General features: G+C 44.7%; 1 protein-coding gene across 1 annotated transcript; it reads right to left on the reverse strand.

Annotated features, from left to right (window-relative positions):
• Positions 1-4,175: 4,175 nt before the first annotated feature.
• On the reverse strand, positions 4,176-23,807 carry PPIL1 (peptidylprolyl isomerase like 1). The gene is made up of 4 exons (XM_025990836.2): positions 23,497-23,807; positions 20,180-20,334; positions 5,928-5,996; positions 4,176-5,372 (listed from the first exon to the last, which is right to left on the reverse strand). Exons 1-4 carry the CDS (start codon positions 23,550-23,552, stop codon positions 5,152-5,154), a joined length of 501 nt encoding a protein of 166 aa, XP_025846621.1. The 5' UTR covers positions 23,553-23,807; the 3' UTR covers positions 4,176-5,151.
• Between the last annotated feature and the right edge of the window lie 2,525 nt (positions 23,808-26,332).

Here is a 26,332-nt window from a genome sequence, read left to right on the forward strand (position 1 = left end):
CAAGTCCTAGCCACACAACCCTGGAGCGGATATTCTATTCATTCATTCATTCACTCTGTACAAGGTTTGATGCTCCTTACCTTTGATTTCCAGTTTGCTTCTCTGCAAATGAGCATACAAATGCCCACCTCAGAGACTGAGTTGGGGGATTAAGAGAAAAATACAGATAAGAAGCTTCCATGGAGCATGGAACAAAGGCCACGACTTTTCCTTTCAAGCTTCCTCCTGTTGCCTTTCTGATTCTATAAAAATATTTGCTATTACTGGGCGTGAAATAGGGCCTCCAAGATTACTTGTTGAATGAGTGAGTTCAGCTGTGAGTCAGAATATTAAGCAGCTAAATGGGAACTGGCCCTGGATAACGGGGCATGCTACAGAGCCAGGCCCTGCGGTCCCAAGGCCTCTGCCTGTCATGCCACGCACAGAGGGCTTTCTCCTCCATCTAGACAGGAAACAGAGGTGGTCGGCATGTACCAACAGACGCACCTACTGCGAGGCTGCCATCTCAATTCTAGCTCCTTGCAGTCTGGACAGGTTCTGGTTTTCACATCTAAGGGGTGGCCTGCCTGGCTTAGCAACATCACGAATGGCAATGAAGGCAGGCCTGGCCTTCCACAGCGGCTGCAGGGCTAAACCCTATTTACAGCGGCCTCTAGTGGCACACTTCCAGAACAGCAAATACTCCGTGGAAACTTGGCGACTGAAGGAATCTTCTCAGAATGACCTAGATTCAGAAATTTAGGGCTAACAGAAGCCTTGTGCTAATCTTCGCTTGACGAATGAGTTCCAGAGGGAAAGCTTTGCCAGAGTTCACACAAAAGCCTCGCATCTGTCTGTCCGCAAACTTTGCCCCAAACTGGCCATCTCTGGTTTCAGTTGCAGTTAAGGAATTGTGAATTTTACCCACTTGGAAGAACAAGGGGGGATCCAATTTCTAAAATGAGACCAAGCCAACCTTAGAGTGAGACCCTAACATGTTTTCTTCTCCTGCACTTTGCTTCTCTCTTATCTGTAAAAGAATGTTGCTGGAAAATCCTATCTTGGCATTTACCTGGAGTAGTAACCTACTCTGTAGGCAACAAGGCTCCGAGGCCACGAAGCTCTTTGTGGGCAGTAAACTCCGCCACTCGAACAAATGTGCTTCTCAATGTTTCCTCCTCCACAAGCTGCAAGAATGTGGTGCCAGAAGGGGCCACAGTGATGGCTCAGATTGGCTCGAGGATCTGTAGGTAGGAATAGGAATCATTTCCCTTCCGCGGGGAAAGCTATTTTGACGTATTCTGGAGACACAATCCAAAAATAAATCAAGCTGAGGACTTCCAGAGGGCTTAGTTGGAAAGGCTTTGCTGCCACACCAGCTAAAGCCTGGGTCTGGAGATGGGGTAAAGCTATTTCAGCGAATGGATCTTAATCTTCTGACAGAGAACAGTTTTAAATTTGATTCATTCAGCAGTAACTTCAAAGAACTGCACGAGGTGCCAAGGGGGCACCTGTTGGGGATAAGACAAGGTCTTTGCTCTTAGGGGCTAGCCCAGCGCGAGGCAAAAGTTGTATAAGGCCAGGGTGCTGATGACGCTGGGATGAAGAGGCAGGAGAGGTGTGTGGCGGCTTCAAGTGCCACTGGAAGTGACAAGAGCAGTTGTCTAACTATGGATGCTTGTTCTAGATACCTTTTCTAGCTCATTTGAATATTCACAATAACCCTATGAGGCCAGGACCATTATCTTCATTTGATGGCCGAGGAAATTAAGGTGCAGAGAACTTAGGAAATTTGTCCTTCACACTGTGACAAGTGGTGAAGCTGGGACCTGAACCCATCTGGTTCCAGATCCCTTTTCCTTCAAAGCCATAATTGCTGACCTCTCCCCTGCATTATCTGGGATGTCTGTGACTGACACCATCGTACCCACCCTGGTGCCCACACAGGGATCTCAGTACCACACACTACAGTCTGATGTCCACAGTATACTAATATGGGAATAAAAGGCATTAGGGCAGGGGTGCCTGGACGGCTCAGTCGGTTAAGCGTCTGCCTTTTTTTTTTTTTTTTTAAGATTTATTTATTTATTCATGAGAGACACAGATTGAGAGGAGAGGCAGAGACATAGGCAGAGGGAGAAGCAGGCTCCTTGCAGGGAACCCGATGCGGGACTCGATCCCGGATCCAGGGATCACGACCCGAGCCAAAGGCAGGCGCCCAACCGCTGAGCCACCCAGGCGTCCCAAGCGTCTGCCTTTGGCTCAGGTTGTGATCCCTGGATCCGGGATCTAGTCCCGCATCAGGCTCCCTGCTCAGCGGGGAACCTGCTTCTCCCTCACCCTATGACTCCTCTCTCCACCCACACCCCTGCTTAAGCTTTTACTCTCTCTCAAATAAATAAATAAATAAAATCTTTAAAAAGGGGGGGCCATTAGGACACTGTTTCTAAAAGCTTAATCTCAGCAGCCAAAGCCAGAAAATGTTGAAGCTCACCCTGCACTTTGAATCTTCATTCATCCTTCTTCATCCTTCCAAGACCACCACTGCTCGGAAAGACAGATCAAGTTATGGTGCTCATTGCCCCTTGCTCTGAGGAAAATCTCCCCTACCCCCACCTCCAAAGTCATATTGAACAAACACAACCTCTGGGATCTCACTAAAGTGTGGTGTCTGGATCAGAAGTTACCATTTCCTAGGAGCTGGACAGAGATGCAGAATCTCTAGCCAGATGCCAAATCCTGATTTGTTTTCCAGCAGGCTCTCCCAGTGATTCTTGTGTGTGGTCAAGAGTACTGGATTCAGGTCCTTCTGTCCTTCTCAAAATAGTGATGGTACGTTTCCACCCCTTCCATGACCTGGGTGAAATTGGGCATTTTCAGGACTTTAACTCTGGGAAGAAAGTGGATGGGCATCTTATTCTTTGCTCCAGTTGGAGCAATTGGAGTTGGATCCAATTATGTCTGCCCAGTTCAGGCCAGAAGAAGTTTCTATTTCCCCCAGAGTCTAGAACAGTACTTTGCCCAACACTACCTCTGAAAAGTTACAAAGTCATTTACATAGTTTGTTGTTGGATTTTGCTTTTTTGTTGTTGAGAGAAAAGGAAGAGAAGGATGGAGAAAGAGGCTGAACATGGGGCAAGCTTGGGGAATAGAACTTTTTGGCCATTCCATAAAGCAAATCATCGTTTCCAAAATTTTAGACTGATACAGAACATTAAAGCTATAATACCTTCTTCAACCAAGGAGCTATCAAATTTTTTTTTTAAGATTTTATTTATTTATTCATGAGAGACAGAGGGAGAGGCAGAGACACAGGCAGAGGGAGAAGCAGGCTCCCCACAGGAGCCCGATGTGGGACTCGATCCCAGGACTCCAGGATCACACCCCGAGCCAAAGGCAGATGCTCAACTGCTGAGCCACCCAGGGATCCTGAGGAGCTATCAATTTAAGGAAGGCACAGTACGCACTGCCTCTGGGTCCCTAACAACAAAAATGTAGATTTCCCACATATTCAAGAGATGCTTTAGGTCTCTCAGCACATCAACCTGGCTAATGTATAGATGATTCCCCCTCATTCAGAAATGCCAATTGATATCACTTAAGCTCTTTGGTACTGCCTTTTTATTTTTTTCTTAATTTTTATAAAGATTTTATTTATTTGAGAGGGAGAGAGCACGAGCGGCGGGGGGGGGGGGGGGGGGGGGGGGCAGAGGGAGAAGACTTCCCGCTGGATGAGGAGCTCAACATGGGGCTCGATCCCAGGACCCTGAGATCATGACATGAACCAAAAGCAGATGCTCACCTGACTGTGCCACCCAGGCACCCCTGGTACTTACTTTTTTAAAGTTAGACTTGTCCTTGAGTAGAAGTCCACTGGAGATGGACAAACCTAAAATGTGAAATCTTGAGGCTGAGCCCTGCAACACAACTTGAGATGGTTTATAGGTTAAAATGGCTATTAAAACTTCACACAGTAGGGGTGCCTGGGTGGCTCAGTTGGTTAAGCGTCTGCCTTTGGCTCAGGTCCTAATTCTAGGGTCCTGGGATCAAGCCCCACATTGGGCTCCCTGCTCAGTGGGGAGACTGCTTCTGCCTCTCTCTTTGCCCCTAACTTGTGTTCTTTCTCTCAAAAAAATAACATCTTTAAAGAACAACAACAATAACAACTCTATTTATAAATCAGACCACAGCAGCAATTTCAACCATCAGTGGCATTTTATTTGGAAGTTTCTATGTATTACATAGGTGTTAACTTCCTTTCTCTTACTGTTCACCCCCCCCTAAAAAAAAGATCAGAAAGACTTAAAAAACTTAACATATAAAATCTCTCATCTAGTTTCTCTAGTCTTAGGTTAAAAAAACTTAAGTGGTGCCTCTTCTTTATGACAATACTGCTTTTTAAGGAGAGTTCATAGTCTGTCCTTATGCTCACTACAGATTTCTACTCCTTTCTGGAGAAAAAATGGTCAATGCTTCTTCTTCCTTTTAATAAATTCCTTTCTCGATTATTACACATTATCATTCCCCACTTGACACCTTCTTAGAAACTTGATTGTTGGATGCATTTTTCATTTGGCAAAAATTCAATGTGGCTTTGCGTGGGATGTCTAAGTGTCAGAAACAGCAGTGTTGATGTTCTGGTTTTGAGAGGGAAAATATATATAGAGATGGATACGTTCCTTGGAAGAACAAATATAGGAGACTGAAATAGGGTGTGCAGAGAGTTAAGAAGGCTGATAGACACTACTTGGTTTTGAATTCTGTGGCCGTCAGCCACTGAAGACTGCAGTGTAGAATATAAATCTCTGCAGAAAAGAAGTTTGGTTAGGCACTATGAAATGACAGAGTCGGCTTCATTTTGTTCCAAGTGTATTAGAACAGACACACGCAAGGAGGAGCAGTATGCTCATTTGCAATGAGCGGTTCCCTGCGAATGATCATTTATGAGCATGTCTGCAAATGCTCTGTCAACCTAGGCATCACGGGAAGAGAAAAGAAGCATCCTCCTAAAATATACTTCCATCTCTAACTCACCTAAGACCCCAGGTCTCTTTAGCTCTGTGATTTGCAATGCCAAAATGAAGTTTAAGTACGTGTCTTTCTAGGTCATCTGGAAGCTAGTTCACTGGGGCCATCTCAGAAGATCTGGGTGTGCCCAAGACAGCAGCAAGCCTACCCAGAAGGGTATGCCTTAATGATCTTCACATCGTCCACAGGGCGGTCCTGAGAGTTGGTTTCCACCATTCCTACTCGATTCACCATTCCTATACCCTGGCACACGCGGCCGAAAATGGTGTGCTTGCCGTCAAGCCACTGGGTGGGGGCTAGGGTCACAAAAAATTGGCTGCCGTTGGTGTCTGGCCCTGCATTGGCCATGGCGAGGATTCCAGCCCCTGGTGGGAAAAAGAAAGAAGGAGTATGAATAACTCCCGTTGCTCCAGCCTGGCACACATTACACTATCCTAGACTTTATTCTGGACTCTGTCATCAACGATGTGACCTGAACACTCTTCCCCTGAGGGCAGGCTCTCTGCTTTTACACAAAGACCATCACTGCCCTACCCCAACAACTGCACCTTCCTTGTCTTCACCTACTCCCCAGCTTCTCTAACCATGATAATCCCCACTAACTGCTGGACCATGTTCCTTATGCCCCTCAAAATCCCAGCAAGGTATCTGGCTTCTTTGAGGAAGCTTTTGCTTTCCTATAGTTTATAACATCAACATTCAACAATTAGAGTCTAGAACACTCAGATCAGCTGTCTGAATTACTCAGGAGAGAGAGGCGTCACTTTCTCTAATCCGCCAGGGCTCTCTGTGGCGCCACAGCTGGGCAGTTACGTGGCACCACACCATGGTGTCAGACACACACCCTGAATCCCAGCCAAGAGTGAGCTTTTAAAATCCACTCCCCCTTCCCACCTAGTGCAGCCAAATCATATACTTACCCGTGAATTTCAAGTCTGGATGAAGTTCATCTTCGAACTGCTTACCATAGATAGATGCACCACCTCGACCTGCCAGATTAGAAGACAAGAAACGAGTCGGTCAGTCCCCTGCTCTACCTCACAGCAAGGATTATGGCTTAGGGTCAAAAGATCTCTCAGAGTACGGGAAAGGAAAAAGCAGCAAGTATGCCTAGCCCCTGCTAAACATATTCCAACTCCATAGTCCAGCAGCAGAACCAAGCACTGACACAGCACATTCAAACCACTGGTTTCATTCAGGTAAGATGTTTCTTTTCAAAATGACACTAAGAGTGTTTTTGTCTTGGGTATTAAAGTAATACACATTCGCTGTCAAATAATATGCAGAAGGCATAGAACATTATCAAAAGAACATTAAAGTCCCCTAGAATCTAACCATCTACAGATAATTTGAGACATAGAGATTTCTAAATTTTTAACTTTTTAAAGGAGTATTTTAGACAGGAGTGCCCCCAAGCCTTAACCCTGTGCCCATCACAGACATTGCTAGTCAATCAGCATTCCTCCCAGCTGAGTTTTGATCTACATCCTACCAACTTAGAACTCTAGACAGCCATTTTTAATGAATCAGATTTGGCACAAGAATTAAAACCTATTTGCCGTCCTTGATCTCAATGAAGAAAAATAGCATTTATTTCGGTCAAAGATATCCAGCTTAAGGAGAAGAGAGACAGTGGAAAGTGGCAATGTGGCAGAAAGGAATATTACAGCAGGCAGAGTCCACTGAGAGGAGAGGTACAGCAGGCAGAGTCCACTGAGAGGAGAGGTACAGCAGGCAGAGTCCACTGAGAGGAGAGGTACAGCAGGCAGAGTCCACTGAGAGGAGAGGTAGTCTATCACAAGGATACTGTGAAGAAACATGGGATTAGGAATGATTTGCCAGCACCATAACCACCACGTGCTATTTATATTATGTCCACAAGAGTATGGTGCTGTTAACCCAGGTTTCTGTTCTTAGAGGAAAGTGATGTAATAAATATGGTTTTCCCAATGGAAAAAAAAAAGTCCTAATAGGAGGCAACTCTCCTGATCAATTATTTACTAAAATAAATAGGACTTGTTGAACTACTTTGGTTTCTTCAAGTTGGCCAGCTAAGACAAAATAGCCTGGAACCAAGTGAATGTTGTGTTTAACACCCTACTATTTGCCTGGCAGCCAGAAATTAGCCCAGACTAGCTCACCTTCTCCAGCCTGCTATGAAAGTAGGGTGTTAAATTAAAGCACCACAACCTCCTTCCCGCTAGACCTTCCCCAGACCCCTGGGGCCAGCTGAAGTGTGCGCACAGTGAAATCCCTTGCATTACCTTTTAGGATGTTCCACCACAGAGAGCCTGTCAGAGCCCCTGGCTCTAAAAAAGAAACACTTCTTTTTTAAGATTTTATTTGAGAGAGAACGTGCATGTGAGAGAAAGCATGAGCAGGGGAGAGGGGCAGATGGAGAGGGAGAAGCAGCCTCCCCGCTGAGCAGGGAGCCCCACACAGGGCTGAATCTCAGGACCCTGAGATCATGACCTGAACAGAAGGCAGATGCTTAACCGACAGAGACACCCAGGTGCCCCTGTAAGAAAACACTTCTAAGGGGAGCCTGGCTGTTTCAGTTAGAAGAAAACACTTCTCATGCAAAAAGGAATGGGGGTGAATCCTAACTGACTAACGGAAGTCTCCCGTCTGACCCAGGCTACGTATGCTTCTGGAAAGTACTCAACTACCAAATTTTGTAAAAATTCATTTCCCAAATTCCAGCCTGCCAATATACTTCTAAACAGCAATTATAAAACCAATATATTTTCTCTGACCAGCAAGTCAAGGTTCCCACCTGAGGCTAGGGGCTGATGGGGTAGTAAGTGGGAGTGCTAGGGCTGAATAAAAGAGAAGGCCATGGGGGGAAACTGTGGTCAATCCTAAGGGACTGAGTGAGCAAGTGGAGGATGAAGTTCAGTAGTGGGCTGTCCATTGTGGGCTGAGCCTTGAAAGTGTGATCCCTGCAAATTTGGGGTTGCCAGGATGAAACCTCAGGGCCCCTGCCCTCTAGAAACGGAAAGCTGGGACACATGAGTGGCTCAGTTAGGCATCTGCCTTCAGCTCAGGTCATGATCCCAGGGTCCTGGGATTGGCCTGCACTGGTTTCCTGCTCAGTGTGGAGTCTGTTCCTCCCTCTCTCTCTGTCCCTCCCCGCAGTTCACACTCTCTCTGAAAGAAATAAAATACTGAAAAAAAGAAAGAAACTGAAAGCCATCACGTAAATGGCACTGCAAACAAGTGGGTTAAAGCATGGGCCAGTCAAGAGTCATAGATGAAGCTAGGGGTTTTAAGTCATCAGGAGATGAGAGGGAAGAGCATGGAGGGCTCCTCTGTACTTACTAGGCAGAGTTTGACCAGCCACAACTAGTTCTGGGTCTCTACAGCACCATTTATACATAATATGTTATGGTTTCATAACCTAATTCAACCCAGTAGGGTTTGCAACAAAATGCCAGAAAAGACAAAAATAATTCCAATCAAAACATTCCTTTGGGCATGTGGAAGAGGGGAGAGATGGGAGAGGGACAAAGTGAGCAAAGAGTTTTCTGGTACAGAGCAGGCTACACAGATGTCAAGGATCACTTACAAAGCTGACAATTTGGAAGCTTTGCACTCAGAACTTTGCAGAATGCCGGGTCCAGGGTACATACAATGGCGATAGGCACTGATCTGCTTTCTAAACTCTGCACCCTGAAAGTTCTTTACTCTTCCATCCTTTGTTTTCAATGTTTATTCAATGTACTTAATATTTCAGACATATAAAAGAGAAAGAATATGACGAATTGCACCTTCAACTCAGGAAACAGTGCAGCATATCCAGCCTGAGACCCCCATGTATGCACCCCCTGCTCTCCCTGCCCCCCTACCCCTAGCTAACAATGCAACAAAGAATCACAGTTTGCCTTTGGGGAACCACCATGCTGACCAGAAGTCTGTCACTTAGTTTGACACTTCCATGCATTATTTCCTTTCTACACCTATGTATGCATCCCTTAAAAAACATGTATGGCTGCTGGCCGCCTGGGTGGCTCAGTGGTTGAGTGTTTGCCTTTGGCCCAGGGCATGATCCTGGAGTCCCAGATCGAGTCCCACGTCGGGCTCCTGCATGGAGCCTGCTTCTCCCTCTGCCTGTGTCTCTGCCTCTCTCTCTACCTGTGTGTGTGTGTCTCCCATGAATAAATAAATAAAATATTTTTTAAAAAAAGAAAGAAAGAATACTCTGCATTCTTCGGCAATTAGCTTTTCTGTGTTCACCACTATAAGTGATATTTATCATCTGGTTCCATGCAGCTTTCTATGCTATTCATTCCACTACGGATTATAACACCAATCTTCTCTTTTCTCAAGCTGATGGATATTTAGCATCCATTCTATGTTTTTGCTGTTATAAACCATGCAAATAATAACCATTCTCGTACAGTCTCCGAGACATAAGTGCAGGACCTCTCAGGGACTACACATTATGGGGGATGGGCAGGGCTATGGTTTGAGTATTTCCTCATTACTAGATGTCCTCAACTTATCTTGCCAGAAGTGGCCCCAATGTGCACCCTCATCCACAGTGTTCACTCTTACTGATCTAGGTCCTTTAGCCAGACTTTCTAACATTCGTCGGCCTGAGAGGTGTCAGATCTCTTGTGTTTTAACCTGCATTTCCTTGAAGATGTGTGCAGAATTTCATGTTTACTGGCTATTTAGCTTTCCTCTTCTGGGAACAGCCACTTATCTACTGAGTGGTTTGACATTTACTTTTTTTTTACATACATAAATACATACTTGGCGTATTATTAGGATTAGTATTCTGGATACTAATCCTTGGTCAGTAAATGCTTTTTGCGAATACTTTTTCTCAGTGGACTTTTCTTCACTCTTTGTTTAAATTCAATTAATTAACAAATAATGTATTATTAGTTTCAGAGGTAGAGTTTAATGATTCATCTGTTGAAAATAACACCCAGTGCTCATTACATCAAGTGCCCCCTTTTTTTTCAGTCTATTATTTAATGGGGTCTTCTGATGCACAGAATGTTTTACAGTTGAAATTCCTTAATATTTTTTATGATTGGTGCTTCTGCTTTAAGATCTTTTCCTATCCCCAGGACTCCTCTGGTGTCCCTTCTTCCTGTTTACAATGTGGAAACCTCTCACAATGAACTGGAGTGGCAACTCAGACATGTAGCATGCTCTCACACAAAGATGGCCATACTTGGTGCTACTGATCCCCACTGCTCCCATGCCATTCATATCCAGCCCCCAAACAGCCACAGGTGGGCCAGTGACCCATTAGCAGACCTAAGTGAAAGCTCTGCCTGGGGGCACCAGATACCACAAGGCCACTCACCAACTGAAACCTTTCTTCTGGCAAGAGAGCATCTAACTGCAGGATAGCTATCCTCCCAGCATTTCTAACCCCTTCTTCATGGCCTGCATCAACTTCAGAGACAAGAAAGGCAGGTACCAACCAGTTCCTTTTGCAGCTAGGGGTGGTCAGGTGATCCAGTTCTGACTTCCTAATATAAACAGAGCCCATGGGATCCCTGGGTGGCGCAGCGGTTTGGCGCCTGCCTTTGGCCCAGGGCGCGATCCTGGAGACCCGGGATCGAATCCCACGTCAGGCTCCCGGTGCATGGGACCTGCTTCTCCCTCTGCCTGTGTCTCTGCCTCTCTCTCTCTCTCTCTGTGACTATCATAAATAAATAAAAATTTAAAAAAAAAAATAAATAAATAAATAAACAGAGCCCAGTTGGGGGGGGGGGGACAGTTTCTGGGAAAGCTATAGTTTTCCTGATAAAAAGGCATAAATATACTCCTTTTGTCTTTCACCATAGCTCCTTTTTCTGTCTTCCTTCTTTGAAAGCAGAGGTGATGTCAGGAGCAGCAGCAGCCATCTTGCAAGCATAAGGCAAGTTTGAGATCAAAAGCCAACACACTGGGCAGCCCTGGTGGCTCAGCGGTTTAGCGCCACCTTCAACCCAGGGCCTGATCCTGGGGACCCAGGATTGAGTCCCACATCGGGCTCCCTACATGGAGCCTGCTTCTTCCTCTGCCTTTCTCTCTGTGTCTCTCATGAATAAATAAATAAAATCTTAAAAAAAAAAAAAAAAAAAGCCAACACACTGACAATGGAATGGAAAGACATAGTGAGCCCTGCCCCTGACTGCTCTGCTGGGCAGCTGAACACCTTCAGACACTCTGTTAAGTGAGAAAAACAAAAGCTCTCTTCCTTTAAGCCCGGATCTTGAATTTTGTTACTTGTAGCAAAAAACATCCCAAATTGATACAATTGCTTGTTAGTAACAGAGTCAGTGAAGCTGCTGCTGGACTGTTTACCAGGGCAAAGGCCAGATACCAGACCTAAGGTGGGAAAGTATGCTACCTTTCTCTGAGAACTCAGCTTTGCAGTTCTTAGGTGTGTTCTCTTCCTGACCAGCCTCTGGGGCAGAGAGATCTGGGTTTTTGTTCCAACTCCATCACTTACCAGCAATGTAGCCTTAAGCAAAGTACTTGTCCTCTCTAAGCCCCTCAATTTCCTTGTCTGGAAAAGAGGAATAGCAGTAGTAGTACTTCTATCTCACAGGCTTGTCATGAGATAGTTAAAGGGAGCTCATCATCATTGATAATACTGTGTTTGCTTCATGGTTTACACTACCCGTTTCCATGCACTGAGATAACCTGGGTGTTTTCCATGAGGAAAGTGTAGGTAGAGATTAATAGTTCAGCCTGGGGGCCAGCCTGCTTGGGTTTACTGCAATTCTTCTCTTGGCAAATCTACACCACTGCACACTCTGCTCATCACTCTGTGTTAACTTTGGCTTATTTCACTGACAAAATTTCATAGAGAACTTCCACATGCTCTCACCACCAAATCCACTTCCCTTTCTACATATCCACCTGTTTACCTTCCTTCTTCCCTTATTAATACATTGTATTAATACACTGTTCATATGACCTTCCCACTACCACATATCTAATCCCATTCACCTTTAAGGAACTTTGCAACTGCAATTCCTCCCTGTCCTGTATCAGTTTTTCTTTCTAGTGGATCATTCCTATCTGCATAAAAAAAATGGTATTAATATTTCCTGTCTTGGGGGACCTGGGTGTCTTAGTGATTGAGCATCTGCCTTTGGCTCAGGTCACGATCCTGGGATCCTGGGATAGAGTCCCATATCAGGTTCCCCACGGGAAGCCTGCTTCTCCCTCTGCCTATGTTTCTGCTTCTCTCTGTCTCTCATGAATAAATGGGTGGAATCCTAAAAAAAAATAATAAAAATAAAAATAAAATAAAAATTTCCAGTCTTAAAAAATAAACCAAAAACTCTATCTGCAAGTATCCCCCTACGTTTCTGCATCCCTATCTTGGCTTCCTCTCCTGCCTCTGAACGTTCACTCTCAATTTAGATTTTTGCCCTCATCACTCCAATGACCTGGCTCTTGTCAAAGTTATCAGTGACCACACATCATTAAATCCAATGGTCAATCCTTGGGCCTAGCATTGCCTGCTCCGGGAGCAGCATCTGACAGCTGATGTCACCCCTCTTGAAATCCCACCTTACTGGTGGCTCCTCCTTTTCTCTATTGGCTCCTTCTTCTCTGCCCCCTCTCCTTTCACAGGTTAGACCTACACTGATGTCTAAAGACCTCCCCTTCCAAATCTTGCTTCCTTGCCCCTTTAACTTTCACAGGTGTTATTCCAATCAATCTCCTAAATGTCTAACTCTGTCTTGCCACCTGTTTCCCAGAGGACCAGAACCAACAGAACCAATATCACCCTAATCCAAATACAAACAGCTCTGGCTCTGACAACCGTGCAAGCTTCCAACTGGTCTCCTTGTTTCCAGCCTTGTCTCCTCCTTTCCACACCAGCTGATTTTTCCACATGGAAGCCAGGAGGATCCTTTTTAAAAAAGCATCATGGCAGTCCTCTGCTCAAAATCCTCCAGTGGTATTTTATCATGCTTAGGACAAAAATCCAAAGTCTTCATCATAACTTATGAGACTCCATGACCTGGTGCTCTGCTACCCCCCAAAGTTATCTCCTAACACTTTTGCCCTCATGCACCTTTTCTCCTCACTCACCTGCTCCAGGCACACTAGTCTGTGCTATTTCTTGCCAAGCACACTCTGGTCTAAGGCCTGTGATTGCTTTCCCTCTGGAATGTCCTTGCCTCGGACACTCTCAGGCTCACTACTTTACTTTATTTAGAGGTCTGCTCAAATGCCACCTTATCAGAGAGGTCTTCCCTAATCACACAATCCAAAATAGCACCTCCCTCACTCTCTATCCATCCCAGTGGTTCTCAACTGGGGGTGATTTTGCCCCTTAGGATCATTGGGCAATGTGTGGAGACATTGGTAGTTGTAACATTGAGGAGTTCTACTGGCATCCAGCACAGCAAGGTCAGGGAAACAGCTATACATCCTACAATGTCCAGCTAGCTAGCCGTCTACAACAAAGAATTATCCAGCCCAAAATGTCAATAGTGCCAAGGTTGAACATTTTGGCTTATAGAGTATTTTTTCCATATCATTTGCTATGGCCTCATTGTATATTACGTACTAGCTCCTAGAACAAAGCCTGGAATGTAGCAGGAGTCCAAAAGACATTTGTTAAATAAGTTAACCACCAAAATAAATAATAAATGACATTTTTAAATGCTATTTTGTGTCAAGCCTGTAGTCACCATTTTACAAACATCAGTTCATTTACTGCTCACAACTCCATGAGGTGCATACAATCAAACCATACTGTGCATTTATAGGTAAGAAGGCTCAGGGAGCTTACAGAACTTGCCTACATTTAGTAAGTGTTCATGTGAAGCTAAGGTTCAACCCCAATCCCACCAGGCTCTACAACCCAGGCTGCTCACCCCATGCTACATGACCTTGCCATATACTACCACTGAATTAAACTTCCTCACATATTTTTCTTATCCCAGACTCAAGAAACTCTGGAGCCCAGAATGGTTCCAGAAGAGGTTAGATCAAACCTGAATTCCTGTCTGGGAGCCTCCATAAACTGGTCTGATCTTACACATCGTGCTATCTCTAACAACTCTGTGCACTCTGTCCCCAGTTGCTCCTTAACTGTCCCCTAACTATGCAGTTCAGGGATCACATCATACACATTTGTCCTGGACACGAAGAGGTAGCTAGATTATGTCACAGAGCCGGTCAGGCACGTGAGACACGACATGTGGGGTGCTGGGCTCTCCTTCACACTTGACGTGTCTCTGTCATTTGTGCCTCTGCTCTGTACTCTTTCTTCTTCCTAAATCTATAATGCCCTTCTCGGTTCCCTCAAGAGTTAAAATTCTATCTTTCCCTCAAGGCCCACTCAAAATATGCCTCCATCCCATGCTAATCCCACTTCACTGTCATATTATGAATTCTTCCAATCTCTCTTATATGTGATCCAAAGCGTACCACTGTAAATGTGCACATTATGTCATCATTACTCTCTAGTTGTTTCTTAAAAGAACTATCTTGTCTTCCTGACAGAGAAGGAACACTGCAAGGAAAAGAAAATGCCTTGGCTTCTAACACCTAAGTCTCTCCACCTAAGACTTAGAATAGCACAGGATACCCAGCGGACTCTTGCCAAATATTCATCAAATGAATAAAATTAACGATGAGCTTGCTGTTCAACACGTTAAATTTCAGGTGTTCCTGGGGCTACCAAGAGGAGACACGAAGTCAGAGGGAGGGTGATGCACAGCATAATCAGCATGCAATTAATCACTACAATCACACCAGCTGGTGAGCACTGAGAGGCTAAGTGCAGAGCTTGAAGAGCAAAAGGAAGGGCTTCACAGGATGTCATGTCTTATAGGAAGGAGAAAGGGAAGAAGTTAGTAGAAAAAGATAAAAAGATATTTAGACAGCTAAAGAAAAAGCCAGCATACAGTCATTAAAAGAAGAGAAATTTAAATGAGGAAAGATAGTTTAAAATCCAGCAGGAAGGGATCCCTGGGTGGCGCAGCGGTTTGGCGCCTGCCTTTGGCCCGGGGCGCGATCCTGGAGACCCGGGATCGAATCCCACGTCGGGCTCCCGGTGCATGGAGCCTGCTTCTCCCTCTGCCTGTGTCTCTGCTTCTCTCTCTCACTGTGTGCCTATCATAAAATAAATAAAACTTAAAAAAAAAAAAAAAAATCCAGCAGGAAGTCAAAGGAATTCAAATCGAAAAAACACCTGGCAAAGGTGTCTAAGAAAAACCATGGAAAGAATGGTTGCACAGTAGCCAGACTGAGGGCCAGTCGGGGACAGAAATAGTACACTGGCTTGCTGATGAGCCCGGGATGCCTCATGCTGCTCATCTGAGATATTTAGCAAAAAAAAAAAAAAAACAAAACAAACAAAAAAAAACACGTTACTAATCAGCTAGCAGTTCACATTAGTGACCCAGGAGGGTCTAACTCTTGTTTGCCTTCTACCACAGACCTGCTAGCTTAATCATCCATTATACTTGAGGCTGGGTGCAATTTACTTGAAAATCCTTTTTGAGTGATTCAGTCTCATTAAAACTGCATCATGGAAATGTGACATTATGAAGGACTGCAAACCAATTATAGAAATATAAGGAAGCTCCGACATAAGCAATTCACATTGGAGTCACTCCCAATTCTTGTACACTCATCATGGACTCTCTCAGCTCACTGGTGTTATAATTAAAATTTTATCTCATAATAAGAAAGAGGAAGAAGACAGGAAAGAAGTACATCAAAGTGTTTACAGGACACTTTCAGATAAAGAAGTGGAGTGAAGGGGTGCCTGGGTGGCTCAGCTAGTGAAGTGTCTGACCCTCGATTTCAGCTCAGGTCATGATCCCACGGTGGTGGGATTGAGCCCTGTGGGCTCTGTGCTCAGCGTGGGGTCTGCTTCTCTCCCTCTCCTTCTGCCCCCCTCCATGCGCATGCTCTCTCTCCCTCCTAAAATAAATAAATTAAAAAAAAAAAAGAAGTGGAGTGAAGCAGGATTAGACTCTGCCTGTACTCTCTATAAGTAGTAATCAGGAAAGAAAGAGTATAAACCAGAGGATTCTTACAAATACCCTCCAATTCCGAGAAGCCAATAGAAGGGTAGGTGGGTGAATGGGCCAGCAGTCCTGAAAAAGATAAAGAGAAGCCCCTAAAGGCAGAAGCCTGTGCATATCACAGGCACTCTGGAGGAATGCAGCAAGGCCACCTGCCTGTGGCCAGTGCCCATCAGCACCTGGCATCTTGTGGGGAACACGGGGCCCTGATGGATTTCAGGACAAGCTACCCCAAAATGTAGCACTTTGATACATTGAACATTTCAAGTTGAAGGAATCTGAGAAACGTCAGGTACAAGAATGACATTCTGACTTTCCCCTGAAGTAGGTCCTAAGACCTTCATGTGAGAGGTGCTGTCCCTATACCAGGAGGAAAAGAATATCCCATCTCCAAGACAGAAGGACCCCAAGAGGAATCTGCAATCGGGATCTTCATTTCTTTTATCAAGGCCTGGTGTCATCCACACCTACAGCAAACATATTTGCATGTTTTTCCCTCATTAATCTGTCTTGTTATAGAGACCCAGCTATGAATGACAAAGGGTAGGAGGATCTTTCTCCTCCAGTACAGCTATTCTCAGGAGCCAACCCAGAGCCTGGAGTGGGGGAGATGGATATCACTGATTGGTGCAGGTGACCCATGGACACGACTTTAATGGAGGCTGGAAAACAGAACAGAGCTGAGCCCTCCCATAAGGTGCACTCAGGATTAGCTCTCCTACCCCACCTCTTTGGGCTAGAATAAGATGGAAACAAAGAAATCTAGCATCTGGAATGAAGATAACTGGTCCCACAGAGGTGGGAATAATGACAAAGAGAATCCACTTATACTGTATCTGAGCAAATAAAAGGTACAGACAGCATCAGTACCGACATCAAGTATGGAAAAGATGAAAAGAAGTGGCACAGAAACTATGCAGACATATTACAACAAATGGAGAAAAAGAAAAGAAAGGGTGTAAGAAAGAAAAAAAAACACACCTCAGGAACTCAGTCTGGGAGAAAACAAGCCAGTCCAAGAAGGGCTTATCCGCAGCTGTCTTAAGCTATAGATGCTTCAACAGAAATAAGAATCCAATAAAACAAGAGCTCAAAAACAGGATAATATATCAACAGAATAAGGTGAAAAGATTGAAGAGCTAAGGAAACAGACTGAGTTTGATAACACCAATACAGAGCTAATAAACCAATTACAGCAGTAAAGAACAGAATAGACATGACTAAAAGTTAAATAAGGCACAGAGTAAAGGTCTGACATTATCTCAGTGGACGAAGAAAAAAAATAGGAAAACATCATCTCACTTAAAAGAAATGTAATAGATATGGAAGGCAGAGGTCATGAAACAAAGAAAAACTGGCTTCCTGAAATATAAAATCAGAGCAAGTAACAGAGAAAATATTCAAAAATACAAATCAAAACATTTTCAGGACGCCTAGGTGGCTCAGCAATTGAGTGTCTGTTTTTGGCTCAGGGCGTGATCCCGGGTCTGGGGATTGAGTCCCCATCTGGCTCCCTGTGAGGAGCTTGCTTCTTCCTTTGCCTGTGTCTCTGCCTTTCTGTGTCTCTCATGAATAAATAAATAAAACCTTTAAAAAGCAAACAAACACATTTTCCCTAAGCTGAAGGAAGGAGTAAATCTGGCCTTAGTGTTCTCCAATGCCACACTTCAAACCAGAAAGCAACAGAGCCAAACTGCCTAAAAAGATCTGAGGGAATGAGTGTGGTCCAAGAACAGTAGACCCAGTCATGGTCTTTTCCAAATTCTCAAACATGACTGAGCTACAAAATATAACACCCTCCAGCCCTTGCACAAACCACTCAGCAGGAAATTCTGCCTTCTAACATTTGTGAACAGAAAAGTCTAGTGGTGCGCACCAAACCCTCTGAAATGCAGAACCCATACTGTAGCTGAGGGAATCAAGCACGGTGTGGAAAATGTGCTCTGACGAGGAAAAATACAACTAATGACAAAAACTGAGAGCCAGGTTGGGCGGGGGGCAGGGGGCAGCACGAGATGAAGGGGGGTATAGGTGTGAGGTAATAGAAGATATAAGGGGGATCCCTGGGTGGCACAGCGGTTTGGCGCCTGCCTTTGGCCCAGGGCGCGATCCTGGAGACCCGGGATCGAATCCCACATCGGGCTCCCGGTGCATGGAGTCTGCTTCTTCCTCCGCCTGTGTCTCTGCCTCTCTCTCTCTGTGACTATCATAAATAAATAAAAATTAAAAAAAAAAAAAGATATAACATATAACTATATATATCTACATATAATCTGTCCCCAGTTCCTGGCACTGAGCTCCTAAAACTCCTGTAATTTCCTAGATGATAACAACACTAGGAGCATCTCTTGTTCTAATTTTTGGTCTCTGACCTGTCCCTGAAACAGGAGCTTCTAAAACCCTTTTAAATTCTTAAATGATAAAAGCACCAGGAGCATCTCGTTCTAGAGGTAGGTGGGTTCCTGGATGGCTCCTAGATGGGGACTGTCACCAGAAGACCAAGCCATGATTAAAATATTTTATTTATTTATTCATGAGAGACACAGAGAGAAAGGCAGAGACACAGGCAGAGAGAGAAGCAGGCTCCCCATGGGGGAACCTGATGCAGGATTCAATCCCAGGACCCCGGGATCATGCCCTGTGCCGAAGGCAGACACTCAACCACTGAGCCACCCAGGCGTCCCTACCATATCCTTTAATAAACTGGTAAATGTACTTCCATGAGTTCTGTGAGCTGCTTTGGCAAATTAAATGAACCCAAGTGGGTTACTGGAACATCTGATAACCTAGGCTTGCAAATGAAGTAGGGCGAGGGGGGCAGGGGGCAATCTTGTGGGACTGGGCCTTAACTTGTGGGGTCTGATGACATCTGTTTAGATGATGTTGGAACTGAGTTAAATAGTAAGACACCCACCTGTCACAGAGATTTGTAGTGTGTGTGTTTGTGTGTGTGTGTGTATATATATATACACGCACACAAAAACTAAATATATTTTTTTGGTTTTAAAAACAACAGCATGGGGATCCCTGGGTGGCGCAGCGGTTTGGCGCCTGCCTTTGGCCCAGGGCGCGATCCTGGAGACCCGGGATCGAATCCCACATCGGGCTCCCGGTGCATGGAGCCTGCTTCTCCCTCTGCCTGTGTCTCTGCCTCTCTCTCTCTGTCTGTGACTATCATAAATAAAAAAAAAAAAAAAAAAAAATTTAAAAACAACAGCATGCACGACATAGCCTATTCTCTTACTGTTATTTCCATTTAGCTAGTTATCCGTCCATCCATCCATCCATCCATCCTTTTGACTAGGTATCTAAAAAAAAAAAAATGTCTAGAATAATGGCCACCAACAGTTAACATCAATCATTTCTAAGAACTGGGAATATTGTGGGAATAATTAATAACTAATAGTGGTTAGAAATCTTTAGGAAGCATACTTAAGAGTGTTCATTTTTTGTAGTTTCCTGTATATACTGTATTTTTTTCTTAAGATTTTTATTTATCTTGAGAGAAGGGGGCAGAGAATGTGTTCACGAGCAAGAGGAAGGACAAAAGGAGAGAGAGAACCTCAAGCACACTCCATGTGGAGCCCATAGCCCAACTCGGGGCAAAATCTCATGACGCCGAGATCATGACCTGAGCTGAAATCAAAGACTCGGACGCTCAACCAACTGAGCCACCCAGGTGCCCCTATACTGTACTTTCACATGTGTCCCTATATATTAAAAAAAAAAGGAATGCCTCTGGTCATAAAGGATAAACAGAGAACAACTGAGAATGACAAAGAGGAACAGGACTAAGAAAAGACTGCCACAAAGAATATCAAACTTATTTAAAGGCAAAAAAGCAGGAGCAGGAATCAGCAGGGAGAAAACGCAGGCTTAAAAGGGGCCTTGAAACTAATGCTGGCATCCACCAATTTCACTAATACGTTTCATCTAAATGATAGTAACTCCAAGATTTGTACTTCCATCCCAGGTCTGTCCATGAATTCCACATTCAGTATCCCTTTACTTATTCAACATCTCTAATTGAAGATCTGGCAAGTATTTCAAATGCAACATATCCAAAACCAACAACAAAAATCCCCCCCCACACACACACACATGCTCCTCTCTCAGCCTTATTTTACTGAATTCAGCTAAGGTCGGCTTAACTATACCTGTCCCTGTTGGGTCACCTCCCTGGATCATGAAGTCTTTGATGATCCTGTGGAATTTGGTGCCATTGTAGTAACCTCGACGTGCCAACTCAGCAAAATTCTTACAGGTCTTCGGAGCATGCTTCCAGTATAACTCCAGCACAATGATCCCCATGCTGCATGGGGAGAGGAGAGTAGAGCTCCAGTCAAGATTAAGGTCACAGGAGGAAAGAATATTATGTGGGACGCATCCGGGACTCTTTATTTTCGAGCTTATATAGTTCATGAAATTGTAATACACACCAGATTTCATGCTTGGCAAAGGAAAACATCACATTCACAATGTAAGTAACATAAACACACATATTTTGAGTAAAACATACAGGAGCTTCCAATACTGCTTTTAAACAAAGTAGTTGAGCAACCCGGGTGGCTCAGAGGTTTAGCGCCGCCTTCCGCCCAGGGCGTGATCCTGGAGACCTGGGATCGAGTCCCACGTCGGGCTCCCTGCATGGAGCCTGCTTCTCCCTCTGCCTGTGTCTCTGCCTCTCTCTCTCTCTCTCTCTCTCTCTCATGAATAAATAAATAAAATCTTAAAAAAAAAAATAAAAAACAAGGTAATTTTGGACAACTAAAAATCTGAACTTTATATTTATTATTTTAAAAATATTTATTATTTTTTATTTATTCATGAGAGACACACACAGAGAGAGAGAGAGAGAGGGGGGCAGAGACACAGGCAGAGGGAGAAGCAGGCTCCATGCAGGGAGCCGGACGTGGGAATCGATCCGGAGTCTCCAGGATCACACTCTGGGCAGAAGGTGGCGCTAAACCGCTAGGCCATCCAGGCGGCCCAACTTTATATTTTTTTAAAAAAAATCGATCATGGGAAACCAATATAATCAGCCCTTAAACTAGGAAAAAAACTGCACTTAATTTTTTTTAAGAGGACATTAACATATCAGGAATTTGTACTTATTTATACATGCATGAGTTTCTGTCTGGGAGTAGAAACTGGGTAAATGGGAAACAAGAAGGCTTTCAACGAGAATCTTATTTTTTCTTTTAAAGATTTTATTTATTGATTCATGAGACACACAGAGAGAGAGAGAGAGAGAGGCAATGGCGCAGGCAGAGGGAGAAGCAAGCTCCATGCAGGGAGCCCGACATGGGACTCAATCCTGGGACTCTGGGATCACACCCCATGTCAAAGGCAGGTGCTCAACCGATGAGCCACCCAGGCATCCCAATGAGAATCTTATTTTAAACTTTTGTATTTTTGAACCATGGAAATATAAACATTTTAATGGGGAAAAAAAGTACAGTTTGTGTGTATTTAGGAGGGGGTGCGATAAGTGAAAAACCTAACTACTTCTAATGTCTATACCTACCAAACAGGACAAGCACTTCTTCCCCTGAAGTATGGCTAAGGAAAAGGAAAAAGGAAAAGACTTAGGTGCCTTCCCCTACATTCAATCAATCACTCACCTAGATTTTAAGCTCCAAAAATGTGAAAAATGAGGCAACTCTGTATAGCCTGGATACCCAGTGCCAAGCACAGTGTAAGCACTCTATAAATATATATATATATGGTGTGTGCTAGAACATACCTTTCCAAAAGCCCTTCTACCAGCAAATCATCCTTCGTACTACTAACATTCTATGGGGATTAACATCTACTCTGTGTAAGGCATGGTTCTAGGTGCTTTTCCCCCTCGTGGAGCTTGTATTTTGGTGCATGTTTTTTAAATACAGGGAATAACTTTTTGGAATGGCATTCAGGAAATACCTATATAATTTTCAAATCTGCATATCTGTTGACAGCAATTTCAACTTCAAAGTATTCTACAGCAAAACTTACAAATGTGGATACAGTATGTGCAAGGATATTTATTCCAGTATTTATCCTAACAAAAATCGAGAGGCAATTTAAGTGCCCCCTCATAAAAAAAAAAAAAAGTGCCCCTCAAAGAGGAAATGATTAAAATACAAAAAAAATCAATACTATGGGAAGCCACTATACTTTCACAATACTAAGTGAGAGAAAAGCAAGTTACAGGGAGAAAAAAAACATATACAGCATAATCATACAATCCTGTTTTTAAGAAACAGAACATAAAAGAGAAAAACACTTGTTTATCTGTTCACAGACAAGGATGTAAGTCATCCAACAAACTATTAACTGTTTTTATAGGAAGAGTCTATACACTTTTATAGGAAGAGTCTATACACTTCCATGCTGCTTAGATTTAGATTTCATTTTATTTTGTAACTTAAAAAAAAAAAAATGTTAACAGATGAATTCAGAAATTACTTTCAAGCAGAGGCCTGAAGAAGTAGAATTTTGTAATATAAGACACAGAAGATGACCAAAGAGCAAAAGCAGCGTCTGAGAACTGCTCTGGGGGAAAAACACATGGCCAAGAGCATTGCGGAGACAGAAAACCATGGACTGGACCTTGGCTTCTGATGTGGGAATGGCAAAAGATGCAGCCGGAGAGCTAGCTAGGCAGAAGGCCTAGATGAGAAAAACCATCTTGAATGTCAGACTGTGACGTTTTCATTTGATACTGTTGTAGCAGTAAGAAGTCGCTAAAGGTTACTGTCCTATTTGGAAAGACCATCTGGACTTTTTCCAAAGAGGCAATGGAATGAATGGGGCTAAAGGGCTGAGCACACGTGAGGCAGGCCGCCCAGGCTCCAAAGGAGGATCCCCTACATGCTAGATAGATGGGTTTGGTCAAATCATTTAATCTGTAAACGCTGCCATTTCCTCCGCTAAGACTGGAGAGAAGGTGTATTAATACCTATGTGATTTGAGTTGCTAAGTGGATCAAACTCAATAACGTGCTCTACACGTCAGGGGCACGGCACTAGCTGGTGGGTGCTCAAGGATACCCCTCTCTGATAGCGGGGAAAATGTGCATCTTCCGTGCCTTCCCAGTAATCCTATTTTATGCAACTCAACTACCTACAACGTTCGTATTACAGACCTGCCCTCCTCACTACACTGCAAGGTCCTAAGTGCAAGGCGGTGCGCGCCTTCTGCACCTCCAGCCCGATTCCAGCCCGACGCCGCCGGCTCGTAGACTCGACACACGCTCGCTGAGGGAACGGAGGCATGAACCTGAGGCCTCGGGGCGAGCGGGTGCGGGGCTCGGACGCGGGCGGCGGCGCTCCCCACTCAACCCTCAGGCGGCCCCCCCTGCCGCCGCTGCGGGCTTCTCCCCGAGGAGGCCGGCCCCTGCGCGGGGCGCACCGGGAGCCCAGAACCGCGGCACAGCTTGGACTCCGCGTCGCCTCCGCCAGCCCAGCCCCAGAGGCCCGAGCCCTCTCACCTGGTCTCCAAGTACACGTTGGGCGGCTGCCAGGAGTCTGGGGGGATCGCCGCCATAGCGCAGCAGGCGGAATCCCGCAGCAAGGCTACTTCCGGTGTCAGTTCGTGGGGACCCGCCGCCGCGGCGCACACTTCCGGCTTTCGTCGTTCAACCTCCGCGATGCCAAGATCCGCCGGGCTGAGACAAGGAAGGAGGAGGACCCTCCTTCCACCGCCGAGAAGCTGGGATGCGAGGCGAGAACAAGCTAGCTGCAAGGGCGGAGAGAAGGGCAAGCTCCATTGTCCGGGTCCCCAGGCAGGGAGAGACCGCGACGCCCTCCGGACGCTCTGATTGGCTCATTTAGGCGTGGAAGGCGGGAACAACCAGCAAAGCTGCACTCTGATTGGAGTTAACATCCTAACTATCTATTAGAAGAATTTCTTAGTCCCACAAAAGGGCAAGGACCTGAAAGGAAATGCAAGTGGTTAGTGCCAGTCCCTGACCTTTGTAAGGCTCTGTACCGTTTACGTAGCTCAACACTTTATTCTTATAATTTTTTTTTAAAGATTTTATTTAGGGATCCCTGGGTGACGCAGCGGTTTGGTGCCTGCCTTCGGCCCAGGGCGCGATCCTGGAGACCCGGGATCGAATCCCACGTCGGGCTCCCGGTGCATGGAGCCTGCTTCTCCCTCTGCCTGTGTCTCTGCCTCTCTCTCTCTGTGTGTGTGTGTGACTATCATAAATAAATAAATAAATAAGAATTTATTTATTCACAAGAGACACAGAGAGGAAGAGACATAGGCAGAAGGAGAAGCAGACTCCATGCAGGGAACCCATGTGGGATTCAATCCTGGATCCCAGGATCACACCCTGAGCGAAAGGCAGATGCTCAACCTCTGAGCCACTCAGGCATCCCTCTACGCTTTATTCTTATACCACTTAACAATACCTGTGAAGTAGGTATTATTGTTTCCATTTTTCAGTTGTGAAAACAGACCCAGCAGTGAAGTGACTTGTTCATTTGTCCAAAGCAGTACAGCCAGCTCGATTCTCCAGACTCCCAAGAGAGAAGAGTCTGGAGAGAGAAGAAGGGGAAGGGCCAGGAAGAAAATAAGGAAAGAGAGAGGAGAATGAAGAACAAAGAGATGAGGGTTAAAGCAAGGCTCAGAGTGACTGGCTGGGATAGATGGGATAGAAGGTTGTCAGGAGGGGTTTGTTCAGGGTGAAAGAGAAGCAAAGTAGAGGCCCTGAAAGGTTTGGAGGGAGGATGAGAAGGAAATGGGGTAAGTAAACATATGTTATAGATGCTTTGCACACTGATTCATAAGCATGGCTAAATGAATTCTTACTTTATGTCAGGCATGGAGCTAAGCACTATTATATAACTTTCACATTGTTAAAATCAAACACAGTTGGAGACCAGGCTTGAAAATTTCCTAAGCAGGGAGCACCTGCCTTTGGTTAAGCATCTGCCTTTGGCTCAGGTGGTGATCCTGGGGTCCTGGGATGGAGCCCTGCATCAGGCTCCCCGCAGGGACTTGGCTTCTCCCTCTGCCTATGTCTCTGCCTCTCTCTGTCCCCCATAGATAGATAGATAAATAGATAGATAGATGATAGATAGATAGATAGATAGATAGATAGATAGATAGATGATAGATAGATAGATAGATGATAGATAGATAGATAGATAGATAGATAGATAGATAGATAGATAGATAGAATCTTTAAAAAAAAGAAATTTCCTGAGCAGGCAAACCAGTTTAATCCTATCAGCAAATCTGAATTTAGCTTGTTCTGTAAAATAAGCAAAACTTAACTTGGGCCGTTTCTAATTTTTTTTTTTTTTTTAATTTATGATAGTCATACAGAGAGAAAGAGAGAGGCAGAGACACAGGCAGAGGGAGAGGCAGAGGGAGAAACAGGCTCCATGCAGCGGGAGCCCGACGTGGGATTCGATCCCGGGTCTTCAGGATCGCGCCCTGGGCCAAAGGCAGGCGCCAAACCGCTGCGCCACCCAGGGATCCCTGGGCCGTTTCTTATTAATGCCTCTGAAAACCAAAAATGAAACTTAAAAGTGTTCTCAAGATGGATATGAAGTAACTACTTTTACCACATCCCTATCACTAGGAAAACTAACATCATAACGGATTTGAAGAGTAAAAAGCCACTGCCTCCTCACCATATGAACTGCTTCGTGACAATATACCTCTGAATTTAACATTCCGTGTTCAGTTGGAGTGCTTCCAGTTTGCAAACTATTTTTTGCCCATGAACTTTTACTAATTGCTATGTCGGTGATGCAGCGGTTTTGCTTCTGCTATTTCTGAACCTTTGGCAACGCTTCATCTTCAAAACCCCACGACATAGATATTAGTATTCTCTTTTTACTTTAAGGAGACTGAACCTTCCAAAGATTTTTTTTTAATTTTTATTTATTTATGATAGTCACAGAGAGAGAGAGAGAGAGGCAGAGACATAGGCAGATGGAGAAGCAGGCTCCATGCACCGGGAGCCTGATGTGGGATTCGATCCCGGGTCTCCAGGATTGCGCCCTGGGCCAAAGGCAAGAGCCAAACCACTGCGCCACCCAGGGATCCCTGAACCTTCCAAAGATTAAGTAACTTACCACAGCTGTGAGCCTCTGTGCCTAACCATGGCTTAATTCTAGATTCCTTAGTTATAAGGTAGGGATAAGGGTATACAATGTTGTGAAGATTAAATTAGACAGTGAGCAAGCTGGGCCTCCTACTCCATCTCTGTGCCCTTCTCTCAGAGTACTGAGAACAGGGTGTTCAGGTTTTGTTGAATGAAAAATGGGCAGAAAGTGACATTTTACACTGACGAGTGCTGTGCTAAG

This window comes from Vulpes vulpes, chromosome 1, assembly GCF_048418805.1.
Source record: "Vulpes vulpes isolate BD-2025 chromosome 1, VulVul3, whole genome shotgun sequence".
Classification (NCBI taxonomy): Eukaryota; Metazoa; Chordata; class Mammalia; order Carnivora; family Canidae; genus Vulpes; species Vulpes vulpes.